Source organism: Hyperoodon ampullatus (genome assembly GCF_949752795.1).
Source record: "Hyperoodon ampullatus genome assembly, chromosome: 5".
Lineage (NCBI taxonomy): Eukaryota > Metazoa > Chordata > Mammalia > Artiodactyla > Ziphiidae > Hyperoodon > Hyperoodon ampullatus.
In genome coordinates, this window is record NC_136918.1 from 59,495,579 (window position 1) to 59,513,530 (window position 17,952).

Below are 17,952 nucleotides of genomic sequence, written 5' to 3' on the forward strand. Positions count from 1 at the left end.
TGTCCTTTTCTTCAATTAGAAGAATGCTTGCTCCTGCAGGTCCCTTTCAAGTATTAAAAAATCTGCTTGTATTCTAACATAGTATAGTCTAGTAATTATTATAATAGACATATAACAGACATGGTTATTATTTCCTTACATGTATTTCTAGGGTGCTAACATCATTTAGTTTTCTTCATCATTTCTTCTTGAGGGTGGAATTCCCACTTGATATTTATTAATCCTATTTTTAATATATAAAATAAAGGCAAACTTTAACCAAAGGTCTGGAAATTATCATGAACTATATTAGAGCTCAGTCTTTAGAGCTTTTATGAAATTAGTTAGAAAAAATATGCATCTTTTTTTGCAGACATTAATCCAGTATGTAGTGAAAAGCCTAATTAGTCTGCTTAGGCTATCATAAAAAAATACCATGACCTAGATAGCTTAAACCAGGGGTCCCCAACCCCCAGGCCACGGACCAGTAGCGGCCCTCGGCCTGTTAGAAATCAGGCCACACAGCAGGAGGTGAGCGGCAGGCGGGTGAGTAGTGAAGCTTCATCTCCCGCTCCCCATTCCTCATTGCTCACATTACGGCCTGAACCACCATATCTGCCCCTCTCCCCATCCCTGGAAAAATTGTCTTCCATGAAAATGGTCCCTGGTGCCAAAATGGTTGGGGACCGCTGGCTTAAACAACAGAAATTTATCTTCTCACAGTTCTGGAGGCTGGAAAGCTCAAGATCAAGAACTGGCAGTGTTTGGTTTTTGGTGAGCGCTCTCTTTCAGGCTTGCAGATGGCTGCCTTCTAGTTTGTCCTCATACAGTCTTTCCTCTGAGTGCAAGAAGAGAAGATATCGAGTTCTCTTCTGTCTCATCCTGTTGGGTCAGGGCCTCACGCTTTTGACCTCATTTAACCATAATTACTTCCTTAGAGGCCCCCTTACCAAACACAGTCACATTAAGGGTTAGGGCTTCAACATGAATTTTGGGGGACACATACATTCAGACCATAATAGGAACCTAGACTCAGCTAAGACTGTGGATTCTGTTATACCCAGTGCTGCCCCTTAATAGCCAGGTGATTTTAGTCAAGTCACTTCACTACTGAAAGTTTCTTCACTTGAAATATACTGGATTAGTATAGTACCCTATGTACCTCATGGGGTTGTAGTAACTACTGAATGAAATAATATAATAATTTACAATAATATATTTAATTATTTGCAATAATAAAAGGTTCTGCTGCATATGTGAGAGATGGTGCCAATCATTAATTCTCCAGTTATAAGGCCACCCTGACAATATTAAAGTGTTTATTAAAATCAGAGAAATTAACACACGTCATGATTCTCCAGAACACTAGGACTTTTCTTATACGGAAGTATTGTTTAAGATATCCTCACAGTTATTCTATAGTATATGTGCTTGTCAGTTGGAATTAATGGACTAATATAAAATATATAGACTCATTTTGATTTCTGATCAAAGAAAAATTTTATTTAGGTGAAAGGATAACTATTACTGTATTGAATTACCAGCTCTAGAAGGCAAAGATTGCTTACTTGCTAGAGCACAGAAAGACTTTTTATTCCCATGAATATAATCTCCATTGTACTTCAAGAATATCGTAAATTTTAATTATAACTTAAAAATTGAATTAAAGTGGGCCTTTGGTAAACCTCTATTTCCTTATCTGTAAAAGGGTACCTACTCAACAGGCATTTTGTGAGTACAAAGGAGAGAGATGTGAAAGCATCTTAAGCCCCTTGGTGGAAAGGTACTCTATAAAAGTCCAAGATTTTTTTGAATACTCTATAATAGAGAGTCTTTATCAACACATTTATAAAGTGCTGACATAAAATTTTCAGTCTTAGTTTAAAATGCTAGTCTAGTTATATGAAAATTACTTTGTTAGATGAAATTCTAGATCTAATTTCCATTTTGTTTTTAACAATTTGTGGGTATTTGTTGAACCTTCTAAATGCTTCTTTCTTGAGATGTTAATCAGATGTTAATTTCCTTAAAGAATCTCCAGAATTTCAAATAATAACCAACCAAATACAGAAAGGTTGAAAAGAAGTTGTTAGAATTTTTAATAAGGTCTTTGTCACAAATAATGGTTGAATATAAAAATAGATACAAGGCATTACAGTCTGAGATTAAGAAAAAATTTTTGCCTGTTTTTAGGTATATTTTAAATGTGATAATGTTACATGATATTAATATTAAGTAATCTTTTCAGTTTATTTTCTAGTGAACCCAGTTTCCATTCTTATTTAGATAGAGAGGATTTCACCAGCATCTCCCTCTGTGTGAACATATGCACCAGTCAGTATGCAGAAGAGGCATAATGATGTGGAAACTACTTACTACTTGATTTTGCTAATTCTTACATATATATTTCCTGTTGTGAGTGGCTCCCTTGTGGAGAAAACTGGTATTATCACTTATAGATTACTGTAGGTTTTTTTTAGTGTATGTGGGAGAGAGAAGTAAAACAAGATCATTTGTCTAGACAGCATGGCTGATTGCATCATTTTTTCTGCAAGCTAAACTATTGCTCTCCTGGATTTGGAATGGCCCCTGAAATTTCATTTCTTAGTTACTGTGATTATTTAACCATGCTGTAGGATTACATATGTGTTTTGCTTAAGTGAATTAACTTTTTATACAAAATATTTTCCTAGGTCAAATAGTACCAACTACTCATCTCAGTTCAAATTGGGGAACTTATTTGGGAAGCTTTATAGGTAATTACATTGACTGTTAGTTGGAAGAATGTTTAGACATGGATTAGAAAGGATGAAACCTTTATCTTATGATTTTGAAGTTATCTTTATTTATATCACACTTGTTCAGTTACACTCCTCTTCTTCCCAGAGAAGGAATTCAAGTGGATAAACTTTGTTAAAAGTTAATGGAAATATTCTGGTGACATATAAAATTTAATAAGAATAAATCATGTGTAAATTCAGATTTATGAATCAGTTGTTTTAGGCAGTTTTCTTTTGGAACTTACCACAGTACAGTTTGTTTTATGAAATTATGTAGTTTTCCAAGGAAAAGTTGTTTGTCATTACATTTTTGAGCCATTCTTGTTGGGAAGACTTGTAATAGATTTCTGATGATTGTGACCTTCTGATGCGAAAACTTTCCTCATTTAGATTTATTTTAAAATTTATGTGATTATTTTTGAAATAAATACTAATTGTCATTTTTTTCTCTCACAGCTTCATATCCTCCAATTCAGCCTCATCCTCTAATAAAACATCAGCAGATTCCTCTTCATTCACCACCTCCCAAAGTTTCCCACCATCAGCTGATGCTACAACAGCAGCAACAGCAAATTCAGCCAATCACACTTCAAAGTCCAACTCAAGACCCACCGCCATCCCAGCACTGTTTACCACTCCAAAACCACGGCCTGCCTCCAGCTCCCAGTAGTGCCCAGTCACAGCATTGTTCCCCAATTCAGAGTCATCCCCCTCCTTTACCAGTGTCTCCTAGCCAGTCACAGTCAGCGCAGCAGTCTGTAGTGGTGTCTCCTCCACCACCTCATTCACCAAGTCAGTCTCCTACTATAATTATTCATCCACAAGCACTTATTCAGCCACACCCACTTGTGTCATCAGCTCTCCAGCCAGGGTCAAACTTGCAGCAGTCCACTGCTAATCAGGTGCAACCTACAGCACAGCTGAATCTTCCATCCCATCTTCCACTTCCAGCTTCCCCTGTTGTACACATTGGCCCAGTTCAGCAGTCCACCTTGGTGTCCCCAGGTCAGCAGATTGTGTCTCCAGCATCACACCAGCAATATTCAACCCTGCAGTCCTCTCCAATCCCAATTGCAACCCCTCCGCAGATGTCGACATCTCCTCCAGCTCAGATTCCACCACTGCCCTTGCAGTCTATGCAATCTTTACAAGTGCAGCCTGAAATTCTGTCCCAGGGCCAGGTTTTGGTGCAGAATGCTTTGGTGTCAGAAGAGGAGCTTCCAGCTGCAGAAGCTTTGGTCCAGTTGCCATTTCAGACTCTTCCTCCTCCACAGACTGTTGCGGTAAACCTACAAGTACAACCACCAGCATCCGTTGATCCACCAGTGGTAAGCCCTTGGAAGCTCTTTGACTTTCTTGCTGACCTGAAAGTAAAAACAGTTTTCTCCCACGCTATGTTATATCATTAGATCTAAATGCCAATGAATTTAAAAAGCTTGAAATTTCCATCTGTCAGTATCTGACATACATGCTGTATGGACAAAAAAAAAAAATGCCTTTTGTTGTAGTATGGTTGCATGCTTGATAATTTGTGATGGTTATTAAAGTCCCTCGTTAATTTTATTACTATTTAAACAAATCCATCTGCTATCTTTACAGAGTTGATTTTTTTTCCCCAAGGGAATGCATTTGAACCAGTGTCATCTGCACAAAGTTTTTTCTCTTAAGGTGATTATCCTTCATAGATCCCTTCTGTTGGCTTGTATGTTCTTAAACGTATGGTTTATCTAGCTAACCTTTTTGGCTGTATGCATTCTGAAGTACTAGGCCTTTATGGGGCTTTTGCTTCAAGGTGGAGGTATGCTTGTTTGATGTAATTTTTTGGTAAACTTGTATTTTGTAATTAAAACTTCGTAAAAACCAGTTATTCTAGGAAAGAATCCAACTTTGCAAAAACAACATTAACTGTAGGCCATCTTTTAGAATTATTAAACTTCTGATTTTTAAATTTCTACTAAGGGAGAATATATACTTAAAATATTTCTCATTTAAAAAGCTAAGAAAATCTCAGTGGATGAGTTGAATACTGAGGATGAAAAAATCCACTGGGAGGAGTAAAAGTTTTGAGTAACTGAGATTGTGGTGAAATTTATCAAAATAAACCTCTAGAAATGGTACATATTGCCTACAGAGGAAAATTATCCTGAAAAATGTTTTTCTTTTAAACATTCTATAAAGGACTTTTTAAATTTATAAAATAATTTATAATAAAAATTGAAATAAGGTCTCTAAATGTTAGAATGATCAAATTCATAATTTATAACTGAGGAAAACAATATTCTCAAAAGAGGTTTTATTTTTTTTATTTTTACTTTTTTTGAATTTTATTTTATTTTTATACAGTGGGTTCTTATTAGTTATCTATTTTATATATATTAGTGTATACATGTCAATCTCAATCTCCCAGTTCATCCCACCACCACCCCCCAAAGGAGGTTTTATATCAAACCTCACTAAAGAGATTTTATCACTTAAAGGCTAGTAACCATAAACTCAGAAAGGAAAGGAGTTTCAAAGTCTGTTCCTTAATGGGAAACATTTTGGCTCTCAGGATGCAAATTTATAGATTCTTTATTCTTGTCATTCTGACTGATCTTAATAGGCATGAAGAGATTGAATTCCACTTCCTACTCACTTTTATTAAGAACAGAACTTGACAAAGACAACAATAGGCATCTAGAAATAAGTTTGTATTTCAATTATTATGTCTATATTTTCTTTTAATGGATTTTTGAAGAGTTTACAATGGATATTATAATATAAAAACACAGGCTTAAAAGTGTACAGTACCTTCAAAGAAATCAAATTTAATTTGAATTTATATTCTCACTTTCTAGTTCAATGAATTGGTTTTTAACAAGTAAAAAAATAAAATTTCTCTATATGCCTTATATTTTTCTAATTATTTTTGTTAGGGCAGACCTTGGAGGAACATGTTTGGGATAGAAATATCCAAAACATAACAACCCTTGAATTGAAGCTTAAAATATCTAGGATCTTATTATTTTCTGCCCTCTATTAATTTTGGTTTTTTTAAAATTTATGTTACCTCATTTTTGGAATTTTTTGTTTTTCATGAGAAGAATAACTTTCTCTGCTATCACTGGTATGGTCATATTTGCTACAGATGTTTCCATGTTATTGTTCTTATCTTTTACCTTTCTTTGAGTACCATAGCCTACTTATTAAATTGCTGTATTTTTCTTTTATTACCTTTATCAAATCAATTTTTTTAACCATCACATTTCTTCATGAATTACACATTCGTTCACAATTTCCTGGTTGTTTCAGATATTCAAAGGTAGAGAGATACTTACTTCTAAGAGATGTGAAATTTTCAAAGATAAGTGAATTTTCAAAGTAAAATCAGTATGTTTTTTTAAAAGATTTTTCATTGACATTTAGGTATGATAAGTAAGATATAGTGAGTGTAGATAACTTAGAACTAATAAATGTTTTCCACAGTTTATTTAGGGAAAGGAGACAGATGGGACTAATGTACTTTATTGAGGTAAGTTTGGCAGCCAGTGTTAGTTTTAGAATAGTCATAGTTATGAATTAAAGAGAAATTGTGATGTACAGTTTCCAAATGATCTTGTGAGCAAAACCTTCACTTCTTTGCTTTATTCAGTCTTTTAGTTGTCGCACTTAGATTTTTTTTATGCTGATGGTGCCAGATGTCTGTGACAGATCTGCTTTTGCCTACTTCTTTTATTCCTTAACTTACTTTGCCTTTACATGGGAGATGTGGAAGAAAGTATGTATAGTTAGGCTTACCTGTAAAGAATGAAAAATATTTTACAGTATTCTTTGTTGGATTATTTCAGAATATGTTATTTGTGTTTGCCTCTTTTAATCCTTTAAAACTCTTTCATTACATTTTAAAAATCAGAATACTATGCATGATCATGCATGATCTTTGATTCCTTGAAAGGTACTGTAGTAGGTGTATGAAAAACTTGTGACAGCATTAATATTAAAGAGAGAGTTTCAGCATTTTATGAAAAGATGATCTTTGGAAGAAAAGTAATATCTAATAAAGGAATGGTACATAGATACCGTTGAGCTGGTTGATACAACCATTACTTGTCTAATTACCTCTGAATCAACATCCCTACCACTCTGCCAAATTAAGGTAATCACTACTACAGCAGGTGCCCCTCACTAGAAGTTTTTGTTTTTTGTTTTTCCTTTAACCCCCAGGACATTTTTTTGGATGACTTTCCCTATATTGGACATTATCATCATTTAAAAAAAATTATCGTGAACAGATACTAGCAGCTATCATTGTTGCGCTGTACAGTAATGAACGACTGCTTTCACTCCTGAGGATCCAGACATGAGGCAAGGACTCTCTCTTAGTGAAACAGGTTTCCAGATTCAGGGTTGTGAGCAAATAACTTTTAAAAATGTTGCCTACTTAGTAGCTGATTTGAATCACAGCTCAGGATATTATATTTGATATAAAATTATCAGTAACAAAGGGATTTTTTAATTTTAAAAAAAGGAAGCTATTTTTTTCTTAATAGAGTCTTGAAAAATTAGGGGTCTTTTTTGTTTGTTTTGGTTTTTAAATTCTATTGCTGTTGTTAGATATGCCTTTGTAGGTAAAACTTCATAGTCCTTTTTATCACACATTGTTTATGCTGGTTTCAGGAATATTGATTGTTTTTATATTTAATTTCAAATCAAACTTTTTCAGTAGTTTGATTAAAAATACATACAATATTAGATCATTTAAAAGTTTTTTGTGAATGTTGAAGAAACATTTTTTGTTTTGATATTTATTAGAAATATTAATCAGTTTGGGTAAGTTATCTTAAAAACTCACAACTTTTATAAATGTAAGTAATAAACTTTGTACATATAAGAAGGGGGTAAATTGCTTTGTGGCTTTGTTTTTAGTGACCTGTCATCTTTCAAAAATAATGATTAAATAAAAAACGATGACAAATTAAAATAAATACCTGTGTCAGTCTCTACAAGTGGACTTTGAAAATTCAGCCTTAAATTTAATAAAAAAATCAATAATAGGTTAGACATTTTTAAAGTTCCTTCTCAGAGTACTTTTGAGTCCATGTTTTCTTCTTAAGTATTATCTTTACCATTGGATAACAAGGTAGTTAAATTAAAGATGTAACTTTCTTCTATAAGTATGGAACAATATTAAAGAACTAAAAGTAATATGTCAAATGGTTTAGGATGTGTGTGTGTGTGTGTGTGTGTGTGTTATTTCAAGGACAGATGTTTTCTGTTTAACTGATACTAGCTTATAAAAATTCATTAGATTCTTGAGTAGATCAGAAGATTAAACATGTAATCACATACCTTTTTTGTGGGTACTCAGACATTACTTTTCAAAGTTTAATCTTTAATTCACATAAATATAATAAAGAATAACCTGGGATGTAGTCCTTTAAACAGTGCATTTCCTTATATAATATGTGTCATTTTGGAGATTTACTTAACATGCTTGTGAAAAATATTAGTATCTATTTTGATTTATGGCAATGGAAGTTAACAGAAACTATAGTAAATTCCCCAAATAGTTGTTTGAGTGTATAAAATCAAAACATTTTTAAAAATTAACAAAATTAAAAATATGTCCTGACTTGACTATCATCTTTGGGAAACCTTAGTGATTTATAGCCTAGGTACTGATCCACACCTTGCTTTCAGTGAAATATCATCAAGTATCATGAATCATCAAGGATTATGAAAAACTTCATTTGAATGATTTTAAAGTTTTCCTTTCAATCTGTCAAATAGTCATTTTGCCTTTTAATTTTTAAAACACTCGGAATTTATTTTGTTAATTAAATTAAGAACACCTTATCAAATGTATTTTAGAAACATTTTTAGGCAGCATGGTTTGTCGTTGCAGGTTTATCAAGTAGAAGATGTATGTGAAGAAGAAATGCCAGAGGAGTCAGAAGAATGTGTCCGAATGGATAGAACTCCACCACCACCCACATTGTCTCCAGCAGCTATAACTGTGGGGAGAGGAGAAGATTTGACTTCTGAGCATCCTTTGTTAGGTGAGGAAATGCCTGGATTTGGGGAAATTTTCTATTAGAGAAATGTTAGTAACGGAAAACGTTTTTTTTCACTAGAGGTGGTATTAAACTAATTTGCTGTGTAATTAATTGCTGCAAAACATAGATTAGAATTCAAGACTTTTTTAAAAAATTAATTAATTAATTTATGGCCGCATTGGGTCTTCATTGCGGTGCACGGGCTTCCTCTAGTTGCGATGAGTGGGGGCTACTCTTCTTTGCGGTGCGCGGGCTTCTCATTGCGGTGGCTTCTCTTGTTGCAGAGCATGGGCTCTAGGCACACAAGCTTCAGTAGTTGTGGCACGCAGGCTCAGTAGTTGTGGCTCGCGGGCTCTACAGCACGGGCTCAGTAGTCGTGGCGCACAGGCTTAGTTGCTCTGCGGTATGTGGGATCTTCCTGGACCAGGGCTTGAACCTGTGTCCCCTGCATTGGCAGGCAGATTCTTAACCACTGCGCCACCAGGGAAGTCCCAAGATTTTTTTTTTTGATGAGGAATAATTAGAACAGTTGTTGAGGAACTACCCAAATCAAAAATGTATTTCAGCCTTTGAATTTTTAGTAGTTTGTACAGATATGTTTCATATGACCATTCAGACTTATGTGTCAAGTTATTTCTAGCTTAAAACCTAGAATAAATCAAAGTTCTATCAGAAGATTTCAATTATACTTTCCAAAAATCACAAAGCATGGGCTTCCCTGGTGGCGCAGTGGTTGGGAGTCCGCCTGCCGATGCAGGGGACACGGGTTCGTGCCCTGGTCCAGGAGGATCCGACATGCCATGGAGCGGCTGGGCCCGTGAGCCATGGCTGCTGAGCCTGTGCGTCCGGAGCCTGTGCTCCGCGATGGGAGAGGCCACAGCAGTGAGAGGCCCGCGTACCGCAAAAAAAAAAAAAAAAAAAATCACGAAGCATTTGAAGTCATATCTGACATTCGTCATACTTGCTTGTGATCCAGACTGAGTAAATGCTTTTAAAAGTGTTCTTTCCCAGACAGTACTTAAATTAAGCCTTACTAATTCTTACTAGGGACGTGGATTAAAAAATTCTTGAGCTTAAGCGTTCAAATTCTTACTCACTACTTCAGAACAAATTCTTATTCACTACTTCAGAACAAATTATTATTCACTACTTCAGAACATACTTACGAGTTAAAGTAAATCTTCTCTATACTCCTCCTCATAATATCAAAGTGACTGTGAATCCTAGGTATTTTACTAAAACATTATAATCTATAGCCTGGTGTCTCTAAGTCCTAAAAAAGATATATTCTGTGTTAGGGTTTTTTTTTTTTTTAAGTATTTAATTTAGGTCAGGGGTTGGCAAATGATAGCTCACGCTTCAGATCCTTCCTGCTGCATGTTTTTGTATGGCCCATGAGCTAAGTATGGTTTTAAAATTTTTAAATGTTTGAAAAAAAAATCAAAAGAAGAGTAATGTTTCATGTCATGTGAAGATTATGTGAAATTCAAATTTCATTGTCCATGAATAAAGTTCTATGCAACACAGCCACGTTCATTTGTTCAGATATTATCTGTGGCTACTTTTGCATTACTGCAGCAAAGATGAGTCATTGCAGAGACCATATGTCCTTTAGAGAAAGTTTACTGACCGCTTATCCAGATAATACTAATCTTGGTTCAGGCTTTGTCGTAAGTATTTTGTTCTATTGAATATCTCATGGCCTTCATGATCACTTTCAGTTAAGAAGAACCACTACAACAGGCATGGAAACAGACTGTAACGGGGCACTGACTTTGCTACCAAAGCAGCCCTTGTCCTCTCTTTTCTTCAGCATGCCACATTTCTATCCCTTCTCTTCTTTCTAGCTTTTATCCCTTACTACCAATGTGAATCTCTGGAAAGCACGGAGGGGGAAAACCAATTTTCCTCCAACTTTTTCCCCTTCCTGAAAAATAGAAAACATTTAGTCAATAAATTATATGAAATATTTAAGACAAGTTCAATATTATTGCCTTTGCTTATTCAAAATAATACCTCAAAAGATAGATTTAAGAAAATCTAACTCTAGTATTAAATCTTTGTAGTTTGTGTACACTGAAAATGGATTTATGTTGCCGCAGATTTCTTGGAGTTTTGATTTAAAGGCAGAAATATGTGTTTAATTGGATGCTAACCTTGCATTGTGACTGTGATTTAATTACCTAATAATCATTACTAATGATACTCAAGAAAATTTAAACATTTTTGAAATATTGAAACTCAAGAATATCTTCACATTATTTCCTCAGGAATGTAGTCTGAGATCCTGGCAGGCATATCCATCCCTCTGGCTAAATTGTCTAAGTACAATGTAGATTTTTGAATCTTCCTTTAATTTACATCATACTTAACTAGTTTCTGTAGTATATGAGGGGGGAAAAACAAGCACAGGTTGATCATCAAATCATGTAATAAACTAACCTATAAAAATAGAGGGACTTGTTTCCACCCAGGATTCAGTCTTCATAAATCTATAAGAATTCTTTAAAAAGCATCCATAAAAAAGAGTAGAAAAAGCTCATAGATCTTGCTCAGAAAATGAGACTGTGAATAGGCAGAGTAACCTGTGGCAAAGTCTTATCAGTTAACTTGGGGTTTCTCTCTCACAGTTGTCTTAAATCTAGATTGTGTAGTAATTGTGTTTTTTTTGTTTTTTTTAAAAACTAATTAATTAAATTTTGGCTGCGTTGGGTCTCTGTTGCTGCTCGCGGGCTTTCTCTAGTTGTGGCGAGCGGGGGCTGCTCTTTGTTGAGGTGCGTGGGCTTCTCATTGCGGTGGCTTCTCTTGTTGTGGAGCACGGGCTCTAGGCATGTGGGCTTCAGTAGTTGTGGCATGTGGGCTCAGTAGTTGTGGCTCATGCGCTCTAGAGTGGGGAGGCTCAGTAGTTGTGGTGCACGGGCTTAGTTGCTCGGCGGCATGTGGGATCTTCCCACATCGGGGATCGAACCCATGTCCCCTGCATTGGCAGGCGGATTCTTAACCACTGCGCCACCAGGGAAGTCCCCAATAATTGTGTTTTTGTTCTGCTATAATATGTCAATGTTTCTTGTGTTTTTTATTTTAACGGCTGATTATAAACTGGCAAGTCATAGCTATTAATAACTTTTTTAAGAAGTCAGTAACTTACAACTTTGTTTTCAACAAAATTTAGATCTATTTGTATGTATGATCCAAAAATTAGTTAGAACATATACTAAGCAGTATTTTCTGAATAAACCACAATATACTTAATGCAGCTTTATATTTCTAAAGTAACAAAATATTTATAAATCTATAAGAGATATTAAAATTTATCTTATTTTTCACTTCTCCATAGATTTATATTTTCCTTCCAACAGAAAAATTGCTTTTTAGCCCAGTTCAGGATTATATCTTTTATCCTTTTCCTCTAGGAGTATATGTGAAAATCGGGTATGTGGGGTAGGATTTTTATGGAGTTCTTCAGTCTGATAATGCATGTGTACAATTGTGTATTTGTTCCTGGAAATCAGCAAACCAGTATTTCCTGCTGACTTTTTCTTTTCTTTGCTTTTTTTTTTGGCTGCGTTGGGTGTTTGTTGCTGCACGGGCTTTCTCTAGTTGCGGCGAGCGGGGGCTGCTCTTTGTGCTGTGCACGGGCTTCTCATTGCAGTGGCTTCTCTTGTTGCGGAGCATGGGCTCTAGGCGGGCGGGCTTCAGTAGTTGTGGCGCACATGCTCTGCAGCATGTGGGATCTTCCCGGACTAGGGATCAAACCCGTGTCCCCTGAATTGGCAGGCAGATTCTTAACCACTGCGCCACCAGGGAAGTCCTCTGCTGACTTTCTTTTGTAGTTTTTAATGAGGGATTGTGTGACTTTATATAGGTTTTCCAGTACAGTTTATCCTGGTGGATTATTTGGTGGAACTAGGTTAAGTTATGGCTGTAATCTTGCTGTGATAAGCTACATAGTGTTATTAATTACATCAGAGTTACTATGTCTGAACTGTTAGCTTTTCCATTTCTGACACTACACTATTTTGTTAGCTGAAATTTTTATTCGATAGGGATTTCTTTTCTTTCTTCTCTACCTAACTGGGCTATATTTTGAGCATTTTTGATAGTGATATCAATCCTTTTCATACTGATGGTGGAGAGGAGTTACCGTAGCAATGAAAAAAGCATTGTCTCTGGAACCCAGAACCTGACTGCCTGGGTTAGTATCCCAGCTCCACTGCTTATTAGCTGTTTGCCTCTAGGCAAGTTGCTTTATCTTTCTGTGTTTTGATTTCCACATCTATAAAATGGAGATAATAACAGTACCTACCCATAGGCTAGTTTTGAGGACTAAATGTGTTATAACATGTAAGACATTTATACAGTACCTGGCACAGAAGTGCTCAGTAAGTAGTAGTATTGTCTTTACCACATGTTCTTTTTTTGTTATTTTTCTCAGACATCTTGTACTCACTGGTATTCCTAGCTATCAACTGGTTCCGTCTCTCCACTTTGGTACAGCTTAGTAAAGGTTTATTGCTACTGAATGGGGAGGTAAAGTCTCCATTGTAGGCTGTGGGTCTGTCTTGTTGTGGTCCTCAGAGTTTGAAGGGGAGGAATCACAGTGATCCAGCCCAACATTTTGCAATTGCCTGGTATACAGTGTTCCCCCAAATTGACATGTACAGTGTCAGTGAAGAGTTGTTAAAGATAACAACAACAAAGAACATTTGTGCATGGATGTGGATTAGCTTGAAATAAAGGTAATGCCCTGTATAATTCATTAAAATTATTACTTATTCTGTGGATTTCATGATTCTTTTTTTCTTAAGCATGTTTTCAAAGTACTTTTTCCCCCCATATCATTTGGAATATATAAACAGAAACATAGGGAATTTAATATCTGTATAGCTTAAAATTTAAAAGTTTTTTTAGTAATTATTCTTAAATTGACATTCTAAAACATTTTCGTGTCTTATGGGACAGTTCTTTGTAACCAAAGTTGGAATGACAACTTTGAGCAAGTCACCCCCTTCCTCTGTAAGTGGGAATAGTAGTATGTATCTCATAAGGTTATTGTGGAGATTAAATGAGATAATAAATATAAAGGTCTTAGAATGTTTTTTTAAAGCACCTGATATTAACTATTATTGCTTAGAATGTTTTTTTTAAAGCACCAGATATTAACTATTATTGTTACTAATATTTATTCTTGAATTTTCTTTCATATTTGCCTGGGCAGAATGCTAAAGATTAAAAAAATGACTTTTTTTTTTTTGTTCCACAGAGCAAGTAGAATTACCTGTTGTGGCATCAGTCAGTGCTTCAGTAATTAAATCTCCGTCAGATCCTTCACATGTGTCTGTTCCTCCACCTCCGCTCTTACTTCCAGCTGCTACCACAAGGAGTAATAGTACATCTATGCCTAGTAGCATACCCAGTGTAGAAAACAAACCTCCACAGGCTATTGTTAAGCCACAGATCTTGACCCATGTTATTGAAGGCTTTGTAATTCAGGAGGGATTGGAGCCATTTCCTGTAAGTAGCAAGCAAATTTGTATTTTTACAATTATTCATGTAGCATTATCTTAAAATATATAATCTGTTGTTATCTAATAAAAAGCTTGTAATTTTATCTCAAAAGTTGTTAATCTTTTATCTAGAATTTCTTTATATATATCCTTTATATATTTCCAGATATACTTCTAGGATTTTACGCTACCTATTTAAATGTATAAACTAAGAAGAAAAATTTCAGGATATAAGGATATCAGTTTTATAATTTTTAGAGAAGGCAATTTTATGTTTACTCCAATGAAATAAACTTTCTATTTTTTTTAAGGGGATTGAAATGATACCTAAAGTGCATTAGTTTCTTTTTAATGGTGTTTTCTTGCATAATATGATACTTTGTGAACTTTAACTTGAATACAGAAAATAATAACTTCCCAGTGATCTCATACTTCTGATGTTACCCAGTTGATGCTTTAAAATTAGCAACTAGATTTTTTCATTATTCTTAAATCTCAGCCTTCAATCAGATTTCAAAAATGCTTCAAAATGTTCACCTCAAAATTGAGATGCTATATCTGTCACTAAAAGTATTGTGATTTGAGACTAACTGTACATTACAGCTACCCTAGCTACATTACGTACTAATATCTAGAGATGAACATTTTCCCTTAGAAAATATACCAAGACAAGTGGCCCAAATCAAAGCCCAAATCAAAGACAAGAAAACAAAATTATGTATTTTGAAGGACTTTGAGCTATCAGATTCATAGGTAGTGCATTGTGATTGCACTGTGATAGTTGACTGTCTAATCAGTTGTCTTTGCTTTCAGTTTACTGTGTGTATATTAAGCTTGGATCTAAGAATCTCTGATATATAGTGAGTGGAGGAACGGGTTTTTTTCTCCCTATTCCTCAGTGATTGGATCCTGGCTCTGCCACATATAGACTATGTAACCTTTGTCAAGTCATTCAGCCTTTTTGAAATTCATTTGTTCGTCCAGCAGATGGAAGTGATACTTTGCTCTTAGGGTTATTGTGAGGACTAAATGTGCATAAATTGTTCTGTGTAGTGCCTGGCACTTAATGGCCATAGCTTTGATTATCAGTTATTACTAGTGACAGTTACAACTTCTTCTTTCAGATTACAAAAGTAATATATATTATTTTTTTAATGGAAAATTTGGAAAATGTACAGAACAAATAATCCTCAGTAATACCACAGAGTATATTTTTATATATATATTTTTTCATATGATCAAGGTTATTATTATATATACAGTTCAGCTTCTTTCACTTAGTATATCTTGAGCATTTATTTTCTAGTTTGATTAATAGTACTTAGGAAACATTTTGAAAGGTTACATAATATTTCACTTTCTGGACAACTGTAATTTATGTAATCCATTACAGTTGGCCCCCCATATCCACAGGTTTCACATCAGGTAGTCAACCCAATCATAGATCAGGAATTAAAAAAAAAAAAAAAAGTCTACAAAGTTCCAGAAAGCAAAACTGGAATTTGCCATGCACGGGCAACTGTTTACTTCGCATTTACATTGTATTCAATATTATAAGTAATCTAGAGATGATTTAAAGTATATGGGATGGGACTTCCCTGGCGGTCCAGTGGTTAAGACTCCGTGCTCCCAATGCATTGGGTCGATCCCTGCTCAGGGAACTAAGATCCCGTATGCCATGTGGTGTGGCCAAAAAAAAAAAAAGTACATGGGAGAATGTGCATAGGTTATATGCAAATAATACTCCATTTTACATAAGGGACTTGAGCATCTGCAGAATTTGTATCCTCTGGAGTCTTGGAACCAATCCCCTGCAAGTACTGAGGGACAACTATGTTGTTGGACATTCAGGTTTCCATTTTTTTGCTGTTCAGATAGCCCTGAAAGGAATATTTTTGTATGTAAATTATCCACATTTGAAATCCACATTTTAAATAATTTCTTTAGCATAAATTCCTAGAAGTATAGGCGTTGGATCACATTACATATGTATTCAACGTATGTATTCATAAGACTTCTGATACATATTGCCAAATTATTTTCTGGAAGATTATTTAAATTTATTCATATACCAGAAGTGTATACTCTTAGCAGCATTGAATATTACAGTTTTTTCAGCAATGAGTTTTCCATTTTTTCTTTTTTCAATTATAATAGGTTGCTGAACTAGGGAGTCAGGAGACTTGAGTTCCTGATTCTGCTTTTGTAAAGAAATCACCTGCATATTTTTTTTTTTTGGATAGGCATTCCTTTGTTTTATTTTATTTTTTTAACACCTTTATTGGAGTATAATTGCTTTACAGTGGTGTGTTAGTTTCTGCTGTGTAACAAAGTGAATCAGCTATACATATATCCCCATATCTCCTCCCTCTTGCATCTCGCTCCCACCCTCCCTATCTCACCCCTCTAGGTGGTCGCAGAGCACCAAGCTGATCTCCCTGTGCTATGTGGCTGCTTCCCACTAGCTATCTATTTTACATTGGTAGTGTATATAAGTCCATGCCACTCTCTCACTTCGTCCCAGCTTACCTTTCCCCACTCCATGTCCTCAAGTCCATTCTCTACATCTGCGTCTTTATTCCTGTCCTGCCCCTAGGTTCTTCAGAACCATTTTTTTTTTTTTTTTTAGATTCCAAATATATGTGTTAGCATATGTTATTTTTCTCTTTCTGACTTACTTCACTCTGTATGACAGACTCTAGGTCCATCCACCTCTCTACAGATAACTCAATTTTGTTTCCATTTATGTCTCAGTAATACTCCATTGTATATATGTGGCACATCTTCTTTATCCATTCATCTGTCAGTGGACACTGAGGTGCTTCCATGTCCTGGCTATTGTAAAGAGTGCTGCAATGAAAATTGTGGTACGTGACTCTTTTTGAATTATGGTTTTCTCAGGGTATATGCCCAGTAATGGGATTGCTGGGTCATATGGTAGTTCTATTTTTAGTTTCTTAAGAAACCTCCATACTGTTCTCCATAGTGGCTGTGTAAATTTACATTCCCACCAACAGTGCAAGAGGGTTCCCTTTTCTTCACACCCTCTCCAGCATTTATTGTTTGTAGATTTTTTGATGATGGCCATTCTGACTGGTGTGAGGTTATACCTCATTGTAGTTTTGATTTGCATTTCTCTAATGATTAATGATGTTGAGCATTCTTTCATGTGTTTGTTGGCAATCTGTATATCTTTAGAGAAATGTCTATTTAGGTCTTCTGCCCATTTTTGGATTGGGTTGTTTGTTTTTTTGATATTGAACTGCATGAGCTGCTTATAAATTTTGGAGATTAATCCTTTGTCAGTTACTTCATTTGCACATATTTTGTCCCATTCTGAGGGTTGTCTTTCATCTTGTTTATGGTTTCCTTTGCTGTGCAAAAGCTTTGAAGTTTCATTAGGTCCCATTTGTTTATTTTTGTTTTTATTTCCATTTCTGAAGGAGGTGGGTCAAAAAGGATCTTTCTGTGATTTATGTCATAGAGTGTTCTGCCTATGTTTTCCTCTAAGAGTTTGATGGTGTCTGACCTTACATTTAGGTCTTTAATCCATTTTGAGTTTATTTTTGTGTATGGTGTTAGGGAGTGTTCTAATTTCATTCTTTTACATGTAGCTGTCCAGTTTTCCCAGCACCACTTACTGAAGAGGCT

At 35.2% G+C, this 17,952-nt stretch overlaps 1 protein-coding gene across 3 annotated transcripts in view; it reads left to right on the forward strand.

Annotated features, from left to right (window-relative positions):
- PHC3 (polyhomeotic homolog 3) overlaps nt 1-17,952 on the forward strand; it is a gene marked incomplete at both ends in the record, with an annotated part of 76,239 nt that overhangs the window by 37,041 nt on the left and 21,246 nt on the right. For 2 of the 3 annotated variants that reach the window (XM_079705017.1, XM_079705016.1), the window contains 3 exons: nt 3,216-4,087; nt 8,644-8,797; nt 14,058-14,308. In XM_079705017.1, coding sequence (XP_079561143.1) covers nt 3,216-4,087; nt 8,644-8,797; nt 14,058-14,308 — 1,277 coding nt within the window. The remainder of the gene's footprint in view (nt 1-3,215; nt 4,088-8,643; nt 8,798-14,057; nt 14,309-17,952) is intronic. The other variant, XM_079705018.1, reaches the window with a different exon arrangement.